At 48.4% G+C, this 15155-nt stretch overlaps 1 protein-coding gene across 1 annotated transcript in view; it reads right to left on the bottom strand.

Moving 5' to 3' along the window:
- The window catches only part of PHF21B (PHD finger protein 21B), a 165047-nt gene extending 151238 nt beyond the window's left edge, over nt 1-13809 (bottom strand). Inside the window, exons 1-2 of the mRNA XM_088149773.1 lie at nt 13459-13809; nt 12387-12452 (exon numbers count right to left, since the gene is read on the bottom strand). Coding sequence (XP_088005899.1) covers nt 12387-12452; nt 13459-13515 — 123 coding nt within the window. The 5' untranslated portion in view covers nt 13516-13809. The remainder of the gene's footprint in view (nt 1-12386; nt 12453-13458) is intronic.
- Between the last annotated feature and the right edge of the window lie 1346 nt (nt 13810-15155).

Below are 15155 nucleotides of genomic sequence, written 5' to 3'. Positions count from 1 at the left end.
CAGAAGACGTGAATCACATGGCAGATGAATCACTTTGAGCTTCAAAAGACATCCTGCTATTTTGGTTCACAAGCTGAAGCCTCCTGGGGGGCAGAGGGAAGAAACTCAAGTATATTTATTGAAACTCTTCTATTATACAGCCATTTTTTTAATCCTCTGGATTCTCTTGCAGGAGGACGAAAATAAGCTCACATTCATATAGACCATCAAACAGGAACAGCAGGAAGCAAAAGGCTTCTGTACAATTCTGTTGTATCATTGTGCCCAGAAACATTACCATGGAATTTGAAATATATTTGCCAATCCTCATTTTTGCTAATGAAAGATTACAAAGAATGTTCCGTTCTTCCAAGAGTATCAGGGATGTTGGTTTTCCAACCAGGTGCTCTTCAAGTAGCATTATAGGCCCCATCAACCCAGCTGCCATGACTCTACCGGCCATACTGTTGAACTCAGCAGGAGGACGGCCGCTTAGGGGCCGCTGATTATAATTCACCCACAATGAAATCTTCTCCAGATGTTTATCCTACATGGTCTCCATGCAAGTCATATCTTTGCATATCATGTCCCATCTTTCTTTTTCCAGTCTCTTCTTCTTTTCCATCTACGGTTACATACGAGCACGGTTAGGATTCTGCTCCTTTTGAACATGATGGGAGAAATGGAGGCAGCACAACTTTGCTAATATGGTGCTCTACATTTGTGTGATTCCATCGTAGGAATGTCTTCTCTTTTCACTTTGGAACAAAAGCTCTCCAAAGAGCTTAGTCATGCTAAGCCACCCTGATCTCCTTGATTAGTCCCACTGAAATCAGTGTCGACGGCTTGATTTGAAGCTGGAGGAAGGTGCCTGAACTATAAATAGACCCAAATCGACAACGTTTCAAAACTGATGAGAAGACCCAGGCTACCAATGGACGGGGAGCAGAACTTCCAGCTGGAAGGGAGTTGGATATCGTCAACTGCAGGACGCTTGCAGAAGAAGAGAGAAGCCAGACGTACTCCGGATAACGCAGGGATGCGAGATGAGAAGACACCCACTGGCGCTGATAATGAATACACCACAAGGGCCAGAAATGGATGTGCCTCGCGAATGTAATAGGGCTACTCAGAAGACAAGGGAGGGGAGCGAGCAACCGCGACTGCCTTAAGCCCCCTTCCCATTCAGAAGAGCTGCCAGCCCTCTGCCGCTTTTGATCCGGCGAGGAAAGCGCGCCGTCTTTAAGATCGCAAATGCTGTTTTCATCAGCTAACAAGGCAGAGCTCATACAAATGAACCAATCAGGGATTTCAAGTGAGCCGTCAGGGTTAGGAAGCTATTCTGCATATTTTAGTTGACTCACTACCGAGCAGAAAATGGAGGGGCAAGGGGGGGTGGGACTGGGCATAGTGGAAACCGAGAGAATAAATTATTGTTGCTATCCATCTGCAAACTGCTTTTCCCGCACTGCTCTGTAATAAAATGTGTTGCTAAGATACAAGCTGCTAAAGAAGTTCATTAAAGGACACTTTAAACAAAGCTTCCAGACCCCTTTTTCTTTTAAAGACGGCTTATTTTGTTCTGTCCCTTATGATTACAATCAGATCATCTATATGGACCTGGCACATCATTAAACCATGTTAATAAACCCAACGCCGACAAATAAGTCATTATACGCATAGCATATGCATCTCTGGGCATGTGTATATTTGTGTGTCGCACATATACACCCCCACACAAATGCACCCAAAGAAATGCAAAATGCCTAGGCACAAAGGTAGAGGAGAAAGGAGGAAATAAGTCTTCGTATTTTGAAGAAAACTCAAACTTCGTGGATAAGGTTTGTGCCTGAAAAGCAGCAGTGGCTTATTCAAGATTTCCTAGTAAGCTTGGAATATGAAAGTCAACCCTATTTGTTCCTTTCCTTAACAAATGGGCCAGCCTTCCCTTTCCAAATTTGGATGAAATCCTGAACATCCATTGCCCATCTGCAAAACTGTCACTCTTAATTTATTAATGCCACGGCCTATTTGAATACATTATCTGTTCGCCAAAAATATACCATCAGAGGTACTTTTCAATGACCAGCGTAATTATTAGCCTCTTTCGAGACTGTAAACTGAGCAACGGCAGTGGGAGATCTCGAACAGGGGCACAAAGGCATTAACTGTTTTTGAAAATGATTTTTTTGTGGAATTCATGCCCTCGCTCAGGCATCTTCAGTGACCATAAACGAGGCAAGAGCCATGCACGTATGCTGTGATTTAACTGGAGCCAAGCCGAATGGGGCCATAGGGTAGCCCCAGAAACTGACTTTCCAAGATCCCTGCTTTTCTTTCTTCCTATGTTTCTAGACCACATCCGTCTGTCGAGAAAGTCTTGAGAGATAAGAAGGACAGCAGGATAAGGAATGGCACAGCAGAAGCAGAATTTTAGCGCCTACGCCGCGCTAAATCAGAATAAAGTATGCATAACAGTAGAAACTAAGAAGCAAATTATGCCAGCTAACAAAAATCATGCAAATGGGGTCATTTTGCATATTACACACTGGTTACAGAATTCAATTTAGAGAGGAATTAAATTTAAAGAGGAATTGGGATTACCTGAGTACCGAATTCTACCCAGCGCCTGGCAGGAGATAAGAGGTCGCTTATCTTAGAAATGGGGACCATTAACCGTCATGTTGTAATTAATTCTCCCTATTGCAGTCAGCAATAAACACTATACATTTTTCATTAGACTTACAGATTCATTTACATAAGGATATTAACTTTTGAGGAATAATTTATAGATTTATACCACACACACTTGCACGCGCGGACATATATTTACATATGCGCACGTGCAGAAAGTGAGACCAGAAACTGTTGCGTTTCTAAATCAACCACCCTTTCTCATCCATTTTTGTAAAGGAAATTTCAGTCTACCAAGACCTCTTTCAGCAATCACGGCTCATTCAGAGAGGTCTGGAAAGTAGAAATGACACCAAACGTCGCTTTTAAGCGCTGCAGAATATCAAACTATTCAGCTCCAGTGACACAGAATGCAATTTGACGCCTTTTTTAAAAAAAAAATAAAAATTGGGATAATGCACGTTTCTCAACAGTTACATTGACTAAACAAGTAAATCCTCTTCCATGCCGCACTGAAATGTAAGCTACCCCCAAAATAAAGGTATCCCATCTCTCACAAAGAATATAAACCACTGTTAATTTAAATAGCCGTGGAAAGAAAACCTTTTCAAGCCCAATTACTTGCACTGGTTGATTCAATGTCTGGTGAATATTACATCCAATTGCTCCTGTTACAGCTGCTACATTCAACCTCCTTGGAGTAAATCTGCTCTCCAAAGGAAAAAGCCCTCAACTTCCGCACAGCCCCAGACCTTCCAACGCAGACTTACTTATTCTACTGAGAGTTTCTTCTGCTTTACTTTTTGCCAAGGAAATCTTCCTTGCTTTTCTGTCCTAACCTTGAGTTGCATGTTTAATGCTTCTAGGGCTTAAAAATGCATTTTTCCTACCAGGATTCCTTTGTTAGATGAAGTACGAGAGCAGCAGGCTCCGTGCAAAAGCATAACAGCGATTAGGTTTCAAAAGCTCTTTCCTATTGGATGGCAGGACGTAGCTAGAACTTTGCTACATCAGCATTTTCATATGACGCTCTGGAAATGGCTAGTACATAACAATATTGATTGGGAAAAAAGGAGAGAAAGAGAGAGAGAGAGAAAGTTCTAATAATACACTGATGCTACCTTAATCAAAAGATACTCGATCTGTTTGAAGAGCTTCTATAGTCTATACAGAGTATATAAATCAGGAAAAGAAGCAGGGGGTGCAAAGAGTCAAGATGACACCCACAACTGCACAACCAAAGCCCCGCCCCTTTTTTTTGCAAGCAACCCTTAGATCTCCTGGTGGTCTCTGATCCAAGGGCCAACCCGGGCACAAAACTGCTTAGTTTCTTCGCTCAGGCATGGTCTGTTACCGCCTCCGTTATGGGATACAAGAAAATGATTAAACGCCTTCGCCGAACTAAGCGAGTCGCAACAAAAAGAGAGCAAATAACGGGCCAATGTAAATACAAGTGTCACATTTTCTCACATTCTGCAGCTTCAGGATCGTGAAACGCAAAGAATCTCCTCAACGCAAAGCACGTCTTGGTCTTAATCTCCTTCTAAAGGTACATTTGCAGAGCCACAGCTCCAGTTACACGTGGAAATCCCCGCTCAACTTCATGAATCAAAGCAATCAAAGAAAATCTTAGGCACGTACATCTCTCTCTAGTTGTGGGAGTGTAAAACAAGTCACTGTGACAGCCACAAATGCACTACCATCGCCCCGCCCCTTTTTACGACGCGATGATGCTCTATTAAAAATGTGAGGGGCTTCGACCTCACAGCCCCAGCTGACCTCTTGACTTTTTTAAACCCCACATTATTCCACCACAGAAACAACAGCCTGACTTTTGCTTCACAATAAAAACAATAAAATGACTTTTGGGGCTGGGGCTGGGGCTGGGGGGGTAAATTAAGAAAGACTAGGGTTACCTAGGAGGGAGGGCGGAGGCTCCTGTTCATGATTTCTGTGGTTGTTGTAAAAACAAAATAAATCCAGCATGCCTGAAGTTTATCTACTATCAGCACAGACCCTCATGGTCATGGATGTCTGCAAGGTGTGATCAAAAAGGTCCAGATGTCAGCCATGATGGTGCGGTAGAAGCTCTGCTTGTTTTTGTGTGTGAGCCATAAAACTGCCATCTTGACTTTTTTGGCCACCCTTGCTCAGGGTGGATCTGAAAGTAATGTAAGCAAGACGTTGCATACCACAGAGGTACGTTCAGATAACAATCTTCCATACAAAGTGACACACGAGGTCCTGAAAGACGTCACTGAACGCCAGATTGCAATCTGATGGTTTTAAGCAAAGTTTCGTGCAAAGAACGGATTTAGTAATTTAATAGCTAGTTACAGCAAGCCTAGAAATGCAGGGAAAGTGATTTTAAACTTACAAGAGAACTACGATTAAGCATCTACGAAGTTTCTTCAGCGCCCATGCAATCAAAGCATCAGCTGCTTAAGACTCAGTTTTGGCTCACTGCAGATTACGAATCTCCCCAAGATGTAAAGCACAGCAAATGTCTGAAAACAGCAGATGTTTTAAGGGGTTCAAAATAGTAGAGCAGTGTTTCTCAACCTTGGCAAGTTTAAGATGTGTGGACTTCAACTCCCAGAATTCCCCAGCCAGCTTTGCTGGCTGGGGAATTCTGGGAGTTGAAGTCCACACATTTTAAACTTGCCAAGGTTGAGAAACATTGTACCAGAGCAAACCCTTTCAAAGAGTTACAACAAATGCTACATTCACTTTTCAACCTCTGGCATTTCCAAGCGAGATATTACAATACAGTAGTTACTTAAAAAAAAAAAATTAGACTTTACGGAAGAAACGTGGATACACGTATACACACATACACGCAAACACGCTTACAGACATCAGTGTAACAACTGCCCTAAGAATGAACTATTCCAGGATTTCCGAGAAGAACATTTGTTTCCACCTGCAACTGAACTCAACAATCTCATTATCTGCTTTTAATTTTAGCATAATCTTACGATTCACAACAAAGCTGAAAGAATATCGCAAGTGAAAATATACAAAGATGACCGAAGGACTTCATTCCGGGGAGAGAATGTTACTTAGCTGAAGCTTAAAAGTTTCTTGGGTTCTATAACTGATTAAAATGCAAAATTCCCAAGGGTAGCAGTGTGCAAAGTGCAAAGTTGCCTGAAAAAGAAATAGGGCCTTCATTGCCATTGAATATTAAAAACATTTACTTGCAGGAAAATCTACTTTGAACCAGTTCAATCACTAACTTGTTTATTAAATGAATAGCAAAAAAGTCAAGGAATACGAAGAGCTCTTAAAAGGATGCGTAAATGGTTTGTCTTTCTACTGCTTTTTTAAGTGTTCAAGTTGCTTCACATATGTTATCTGAGTAATACGTGCAATTTTGCTATAAAATAGCTCCTTGCTGCTACCCCCATATTTGAGGAATACACTAGACCAGTCTTTTTCAAGCTTGGCTATGCTGGGGAATTCTGGGAGTTGAAGTCCACGCATCTCAAAGTTGCCAACTTTGAAAAAGACTGCACTAGACTTTGGATTGTGGGCCCATTTCCTCTTTTTACCGATAATTTATCCCTTCCTTGATTTCAGGTCTAGCTATTGTACATGAATTTTCGCAAATGACCCTTAATTTTCCCTGTAACCAAAAGTAAACCGCCCATCTATTTCAAAGCATTGGGATACAAGCTGCCCCAAAAGACAACAGCTTAGAACAGGGTTGCTCAACCTCAGCAACTTTAAGATGGGTGGACTTCAACTCCCAGAATTCCCCAGCCAGCATGGCTGGCTGGGGTATTCTGGGAGTTAAAGTCCACCCATCTTAAAGATGCTGAGGTTGAGCAACCCTGGCTTAGAACAAAAGACAAATTCTATGCTGTATGAAAGATACAATTTGCTCACAAATTCCTAGTACTTAAGAAAGCATCTTATGACTGAGAAATCTTAAGAATGTCTTTCTAACCCAGGGGAATCGAGGGGGGGGGGATGACAATCCAGCTTCTGATTATAACCCCATGCCTGTCCTCTTGGAGGTCTGGATTGCCCCCACCCCAATGCCTCTGTTCCAGCCCGTTCACATATTTGCCTGCAAATGTCACTCCAGACACACCACTCTCAATGTCAAACCCAGCAACGACAGCTGATTTCTCTACAGACAGTAAATAATAGCTAAGAAATGAAAAGAATACGCTTGAATGACACATAGATTATGTCATTTAGGGAGACATATTTTTAATGCTCTGCTCCAGGATTGGCTTGTCTGAATCCAGAGTTCATCAGCCATGCAAACACAGCAAGGCTTCCCAAGATCTGGGTTTAGCAGGCAATACTAATTGTCAGGTTAGAGTTTAATTGTACAATTATTAAGTCGCGTGTTTGAGAAAGGAGCAAGGGCTGTTAAGGGAGGTTTAGAAAGCGTAGGCAAAACACGAAGCTGGGTGCTGCGGATGCACTGTGCAAGAATAACTCTGCTTTTTAGGAAAGGGTTTTTATTTACAAGCACAAGCTTGTTTCATGACAGTATAGATAAAAATGTTACAGCTGTTATGTTGGCAGGGCGGTTTCAAGATATAAAGCAATTGGAGCAACTAAGGAGTTTTCACGCATTCTGTCTGGTTAAAGAAGAGGCCACACTATTCTCAACCGATATTACGTTTCATCAAGGTTTTAAAGCGATCCGCTCCAAATCCAGGGGCATCCCCAGGAGGGGTCAAAAAAGTCAAGATGGAGGCTGCTGCCATGTGATCGAAGCCGATCCTACACCCGTGGTGACTGTCTTGACTTTTTAACCCCCCGTTGACCTCCTTGCCCCAACCACCTTTCCCATCCACCACGGGCAGCCTGGTTCAGCTCTTCGAAATTAAGATTTCAAGCTCAGGGGATAATGGGAAAGGTCTAGAGACATTAGCATTGGGGCGGGGGGGATCCTCTGATTCTGCCCTTTGATATCTGATAGTATTTCAATTTCTAATATTTCACTGTTTCAAGATCTATCAGAAAGAAAGCTAGTCACAGGCCATTCTCGAAAATAATGTTGAAAATACAAAGTAAGGCTTTGAAAAAGTCTATGAAAGTAAAACATTTAAAACCCTCTTAACTACAGAAGCTAATAATGGTCTGATTTCTTCTATAAATGCACATTTTGAGTGGATGCCCTTCCTCCACATATTTCATAGCTGTCCCTGGAGGCAGTCATTCTTATTTCCTTTTCATATACAGTCCGTTTAACAAATCAGGTTGAAATCCATGAGATAAAAAGGTGGTCACCCAGTTTCACCATCTAATAATAGCTGTACAGTATAGGGTTAAACGAGCTTGCTGAGTGCTCCTGTACAGCAGGGGTGTCTGCAGACTACGGTCAAAAAAGTCAAGATGGCACCACAACGTTTCTTAAGGTCCCACAGAAAAAACAGGCAGAACTCCAGTTGCATCCCTGCAGCCGCCATCTTGGTTTTTTCTGCCATACCCTCCGTCAACCCTCTGGCATAGTTTACCTTTCTGAAAAGTAGTTTTACACCAACCTACAGGATTCAGTGGAAGAAAGCAGTCGTGTCTTAACTTACATCCCATCGTTTTCCAAAGGAACAAATTGCCACTAATTGTATACGCATCTATCAGCGGTGTCCACATGAGAGGCCACCATCTGCAGGATGGCGGGCCCAGCGTCGCAACTGAACCCCCATCTCTTTTGTGTGCAGTGTGCGCGCGATGCATGCATGTACAAAAGGGGCGGGGCTTCAAGAGCGATGCTCCACCCACCCTCTCGCAGATTCTGAATCTCCCCCTAGCCTGGTATCCCAAAAAGGATGCAAATTTGGAATGTATCATTAGAAACATACATCAACAATAACAACAATGCTTTTGAAGCATCAGAAGCAAGTAAGGCAGGTGCACATTTAGGCAAAAATGCTTTTGAATAGATTATTAGCTGGCCAAAATATATACGCTCTGCTCCATAAGATGGAGGACGGGTATCTCTGTCTCGAGCTGGATTTCCAGACAACGATGGAGAGAAGAGAGGCAGGAAGGCAGGGAGGGGTTTCGAGAGGTGACTTCTACATCCTACAGACAGGTTTCAAAGGAATGATCCCCTTGATTAGGTAGCTCTTTAAAAACTAAGACCCAAACACAAAGATCTCAGAAAAATACGTAACTTGTCTCGCCAACTTTACTTTCAGAACATCCGTAACTTAGGCAGTTACAGGTAGTAACTGTACTTGGGCCTTCCAAGGGGCCATCACAAATTACTGGTGGGCTGGGGTGAAGAGGATACTCTGAAGATGTTTAATTTAGGAGAAAAGGAGAATAAGGGGGACTTGCCCATCATTTATAAAAAGGACACGTGGTGTGGAGCAACCTTAGAACCTACAGTTATCCAAGGAAGTTGAGCGGTGGGTGATTCAGAAGAGAGAAAAAGAAGCATGAAATCTATTGATCCATTTTGAGGCTTTAAAAAAGACATCAGATAAATTCATGGGGAAGGAATGGCTACAGTCACGATGCTCTGTGAAGCATTAAGCATTCAGCCACTGGGTACACACGGACAGTCCAACGGAGTAAGGTAAGGGTGCCTAATCCTCTGCAGAACTTTGCAAGAGTTAGACATTTATTTTTGCTTTTTTTTTTTTTAATCTATGCCACTCCCCCAGACCATCAAGAGCCCACTTTGATGAAGAACCTGATTTTTAGAAATATTTGTCTTGGGAAAAGCAACGTCAGGGAGCACAGAGCCAATGAAAGTAACTTCGTCCTCCTTGGGTTTGAGTTACACTCCGTTTCAGAATCCCTCAAGAGCATCCCCGGGTTCACGGCCTCCACTGAAAGGGACATCCAGCATTCATTCAACATATCCACCAGCACCGAGCTGATATGAAGCATCCTCTTCCAGGGAGGCTGTGGGAAAATAACACACTTTTCACCTCTCCTCAAAGCAAAAAAACAATAACTTCAGCACCATCAGCCTTAAAACTCAGGCCACCTGTCCACGGGTTTGCTGCGTGGCTTGGAAAGGTGAAAATACAGGAGCCTCAACTAGCCTTTCGCCACTGGCAGTAAAACAGGCAGAGGATAACATACAACACTTTTCTACAGAGGTAGTGGCTGTTTGTTCTATAATCGTTAACTGAGTATTTGCTTGTAATGTGAGTGGCAGAGAGCCATAATTTAATGTTTAGTCCAGGAAGTGCTTCACAATGCTAAAAATGTCACCCCGCAGCGTGCATCGAGTCCTATTTTCCAGGTCTGAGTCTTTGCTTTATCTAAATTCCAGCACAGCACGTAAAAATTGCTTCTTTTCGACTATCAGCATCAAAAATTTAAATTGCCTTGAAACAGTTGCAGTAATCCAGAGAAGCGCCATCCGATACATGTCCATTTTAACGCAGCCACCTAGCTCCTTATCAAACAGAAAACATTAACATGCATTGTTTGCAGTATAAGGCTGTTGCCTTGTTTTACATAAATCCTTGGCTCAGTGCAGAATCAATACAACAAGCTGTTTTATCCTGCTAGAAAGAGAACTAAGGGCGCTAAGCTACCGTCTTGCCTTCTATGATCCCCCCCCCCAAATAAAAGAAACTATCTGGTTTGATTAAATATCTCTGTGTATCTTTGTGCTCTGCTGACAGGGGTCTTCTCTCCCCACCCCCACCCACCCCTCCAAAATGGCATCAAAGCAATCAAAATGGTAATGCTTAGCATGAATGGGCCACCAGCCCCTCCTCCCCCCCCCCCCCGTTAAAACTCTGCAGACTTTTCTCCATGTTAGGAAGAAACCAACACCCCTTTGTCACAAAATGGAAGCTTCCAGTACAAACTGAGAGCCTGGCAAATTCTGAGCGAGGATCAATCAGGGTTGCAGGGAGCTGGGGGGGGGGGGAGGAGAGCAGTGGGAATGCTGAGGGGTCTCATCCCGGGGACTGGGAGCACGCATCCTGCGGGCACCCTTTCCAAACACTTCCGCACGCTCCCCAGCTAGGTTGGAGGAATACAGGAGCCCGGGCACAGTACTATAAACGTGGACCAGGTCGTTTATCACGGGAAACAGACCACCTAGAGCGATTTTCCTTTCCTTTCCCTTCCCTTCCCCTGATCTCCCCCCACCCCCGTTGGGAGGGCGAGCATGCCACGAAGTCGATCCCCGGATTTTATTGCATCCCCCCCCCCCCCGGCGAAGGCAGGAGGAAAAAGGGCGCTGTTCCAAGTTTTGGTGCTGAAACGTCTGCAGCATTCCGAAGGAATCGCGGCATCGATTCCGCCAGAGGACCGGGAGGGCGGGAGGCGGGCGGGCGGGCGGGCGGAGGGGGCGGTCTGGGCAGGAGGGGCGCCCCGGGGAAAGTTCGCCGGCCGAGGGGGTGGGGGTGGGGGATGCATAATCCGGCAGACCGCAGGATCGTCGGCTAAGCCGCCGCGGTCGGTTTATGCACGGGCAGGCTCGAGAGTGGTGGAAGGCGGAAGGGGGAAGGGAAGGGAAGGGAAGGGAAGGGAAGGGAAGGGAAGGGAAGGGAAGGGAAGGGAAGGGAAGGGAAGGGAAGGGAAGGGAAGGGAAGGGGCTGGGGCGGGCGGGGGGCGCGCTTGGGGGGCGGGCGGGGCGCGCGCGCCTCCCTCCCAAGCTCCCGAGCTGCTGGCGGAGCCGCGGAGCGTTCCCGGGCATCTGTTCGTGGTGCTGAAACCGAAGCCATCCGACCTCCGGGCCCCTCCGCGGCTGCGAGCAACTCAGCCCCGCCAACCAACTTTCTTTTCAGCTGGGAAAGCCGCGGGGGGGAGGGGGGAGGGAGCCGTCTCCGAGCCCGTAATTGCATGGCAGGCGCATCAGGGTCATTCGCCGCAATAGCTGGAGACGTACTGACAAAGATCGCACGCGCGCGCATCCCGCACACACACACACACACGCACACACAGGCACACAGGCACGCACACACACACACAGGCGGGCAGGCATGCACACAAAGAAAGTTTGTTTGAAGAAGGGTGGGGAAGAGCAGAGCAGGTCTGCTTTGGCATCGCTTCACTTTCCTGCTCAGATTTGCCTAACTAGGTGGAACGGGGGGAGGGGGAGGGGGGAGGAGAGGGGGAGGGTCGGAGCTGCAAGTAAAAGCGCCCACATCGAGGCGAGGCGAAAGCCAACGCATCAGATCAAGGGGAAGAAAGAAAAAACGGCGAGTGCCTGGGTGGGTGACTGGGGCGGGAGAGAGAAATACACACACCACGGACCCACAAAATAAACATTTCCGACCAAATCCGGATCTGCAGCCGTTCCAAGGGGGCTGGTCTCAGCCTCCTCCTTCCCAGCTCTGAGTTATTCCACGCTGAAGGGAAGTGAACACAAACTAATCCAAGACCCAAGAATTTTCCATATTCCTAAAACATGTCGACCAACTCAAAATGGACGCCTGAGTGTGTGTGTGCACGAGAGAGAGCGAGAGCGAGAGCGAGAGAGTGTTAAAAAAAACCGTTCCAAGCACAGCTTCACTCTTTCCCTCTGTTATGATTATTAACATAAAGGCATTTCAAGGCAAAGCACAGAGAAATAAAGGCTGATCTTTAAAACCGTTCCTCACTTTAGGCAACCTTTCGTTACACACACACACACACACACACACACACTCCAAGAAACAAAAACAAAACAAAAAATAAAAGCGTCTTGCTCACAGGTCGGTATTTCTCAGCTAACGCGGACTCTCCGGCTGTTTAGAAAGTGTACGATCAAAAGAAGAAGAAAAGGCAGAAAGAGAACAGAAGGACGCTCAGTGCAGAGAAACAGAACTGAATTGATTTGTTCTTACTTGTTTTTCATTAAGAGCTGCTATTCTCGACTGCCTCTCTTGGACTTGTTTCTTAAGATTCCCGTTCTGTAAAAATGGCAACAAAATGCAGATTAAAAACCAAGTGCAAACTACAGCTAGTTAAAAGTAAACTTGCGTCTAGGAATGGCTCCGAGCGAAAGCGCTAGGAAAATCAGGCACAATGAGCAGGGAAGGGAGAGAAGTCGAGGCAGAGATGGAGATAAAGTAACAAAGATCAGCCCGGACTTCAAAGGCAACCTCCTATGGATAAAGTTTCTCCCCCGGAGGTCACCGCACTTATGGCAGCAGAGCTGAAATCCTGAGGAAGCCGGGCTCTTCTTTTAATTAAAAAATACACCCATCTGCATTTACCTGTGGATTTTGCTTCATCTGTGCAACTAGTTTCTGTTTAAAGGGGGGGAAAGCACCCCGAAAGAGAACGAATTAAAAGTCTTAGAGGTGTAATGGATTTTTTAAAACGTGCGGGTGTATATGTGCGTGTGTGTGTGTGTGTGTGTGTGCGGGGAGGACGGGGAGGGAGGGGTGTGGAACAAAGAGGCAAGTAAACACAGCGAGTCAGTTTCAAGCAAAGCTCATAAATATTCAAGTCTCGTCCTAATCTCTCCAACACACACTCACGGGCGTACGTCTACACACACACTCGCTCGCACGCGCACACACGTACGAGGATCCACCGCAAGGGCGACTCCGGATCGAAGCCCCGCAGATTCCCACGCCGAAAGTCAGCCAAACAATCCGTGGAGGAACTTCGCCGAAGTGCTCCCGGCGGCGGTCGGAGGCGGGCGGGCGGGCGGGCGGCCGGGCGAGAGAGGGAGGCGGGCGGGCGGGCGCTCTGCCCGCCCCGCCGAGCCTCTCCCTCCCTCCCTCCCTCCTCCCTCCGGGGGGCTGCGCTCCCCGTCCTCCGCCACCCCGACCGAGCCAGCCCGCGGCCGGGCGCCGGAGCTCCCGGGACGCCGGCGGGGCCGACCCTGCCCGTCCCGGGCGCCTCCTCGCGCCCAGACGGGGCTGCCCGGCGCGGCTCGCCCGCCCGCCCGCCGGCCCGGGTGTTTACCTGCTGGCGGGCCTGGAGTTCCACTCTCAGCGCCTCCGGCCACCCGGGCGCCTCCATCCTGGCAACTTGCGGGCACTTTTGGTCCTCCCCTCGCGCCGCCTGGGAAGTTTGGGGAGGGAGCGGGGGAGGGGGGAGGGAGCTCGGCCCCCTCCCCGGGCCGGCCGAGCCCCGCGCCTGGGCGCCCGCCTGCCCACCTGCCCGCCCGCCTGCCTCCCCCGCCTCCCCCCGGAGCGCCGGGCGCGCCCTCCCCGGGCAGGGCGCCGTCGCCACAGAGGGGGAAGCGACCCCAACACTCGGAAGACGCGGGAACTCGGCAGCAGAGCAAGTTCTTTGCCTCTTGGCCAGGGGCACAGACAAATCACTCACTTTCCGCCAAACTGGGGGGGCGCGAGTCCCGGCCCCCCCCGCGCCGCCAGCGCCCGGCCGAAGGTCCCCCCGGGCCTCGCGGCGGCCCCCTCCTCCGCCCGGGCCCCCCGCGGCCCGCCCCGCGCAGCTCGGGGACCCAGAAGACTTTGAAAAACGGCAGGGACTATATTTCCTCCGAGTGCGCGCCTTGATTTCCCTTTGCCTCGGGAAAAGTTGTGCCACGGCTGTCAATGCTAATTCGGAGTTGCCCGGATGGAGCCAGGCGGGGGGGGGAAGGAGGAGGAAGAGGAGGAAGAGAGGGAGAGGGGACGAGTGCGAAGGGAAAGGCTGCTCTCGGCTGGAGCATGCGCGCTGGGCGGCCTCGGGAAGAACAACGGAGCGATGGGGAGACGCGGCGGCGGCGGCGGGGAGCTCGGGAAGGGCGCGGGGTCGGCGGGGTGGGAAGCCCGTGCGGGCGTTGCGGCTCCGCTGGATGCTCCGGGCCTGTCGGGGACGGAGCGCTGAAGCCGCCTTCTTAAGAGCCTCGAGAAGAAGCCGGGCTGCTCTTCTTGCTCGGCGCACGGGCACCCTTCCAAGCCGAGCCCCCCGGGTCTGGTGGGACGGTCGCCGCGGGCCCAGAAGAGGCAGGAGGGGCAGGGCTTGAGGTGGCCATCTTGACTCTTTTGACCCCCCTGCGGACTCCCCTGCCTGCAATCTTGCTGGCCACGCATGGGTCCGTCCATGGGTCGCGTTTCCCGCAGGACCCAGAAAGGTTGCCATAAGGCCTAGAATCTGGACTTGGGAGGGCCAAAGTCAACCGTCCACAGCCCTGGTTGCGGTGGCTGCTGTGGGGTCAACGCCTGCCGTTCGAGTTGTCTTCAGAGCCAACCGAGAGGACAAGGCCCCCCTGCTCCAAGGAACGGCAGCGGTAAAAGAAGCTGGATCTAAAGACCTCAAGTGCTGGAGAAGAGTGTGAATTGGCGCTCTTGAAGCAATGTTTCTCAACCTTGGCGACTTTCAGATGGCTGGACTTCAACTCCCAGAATTCCCCAGCCAGCTGGGGAATTCTGGGAGTTGAAGTCCAGCCATCTGAAAGTCGCCAAGGTTGAGAAACATTGACTTAGAGATTTTAGGGTGCTGAAAAGCCTTGAGTCAGAGACAGGGTGCTTTCCCAGAGGGTGGGAGTTCCCAGTGCGGCAATGTGGTGCCAATTAGCAACATGGAGGTCAAAGCTTTCGCTCCCTCCCTTGGCTTTGCCCTTTCTGCCTCTCCTCCCTCCTTCCCCTGCCTCTTCCCCTTTACACACAATTCGACTTGTGCAATTCACCGCCCAGATTACCGGGAAGTGACAA

The sequence above is a fragment of the Python bivittatus genome, unplaced genomic scaffold, assembly GCF_059951505.1.
Source record: "Python bivittatus isolate LINGU-HERP-01145 unplaced genomic scaffold, Pbiv_v1 ctg000010_np1212, whole genome shotgun sequence".
NCBI classification, from domain to species: Eukaryota; Metazoa; Chordata; class Lepidosauria; order Squamata; family Pythonidae; genus Python; species Python bivittatus.
The sequence above is the reverse complement of the archived record's forward strand: the minus strand, read 5'-3'. Positions and strand labels throughout refer to the sequence as shown.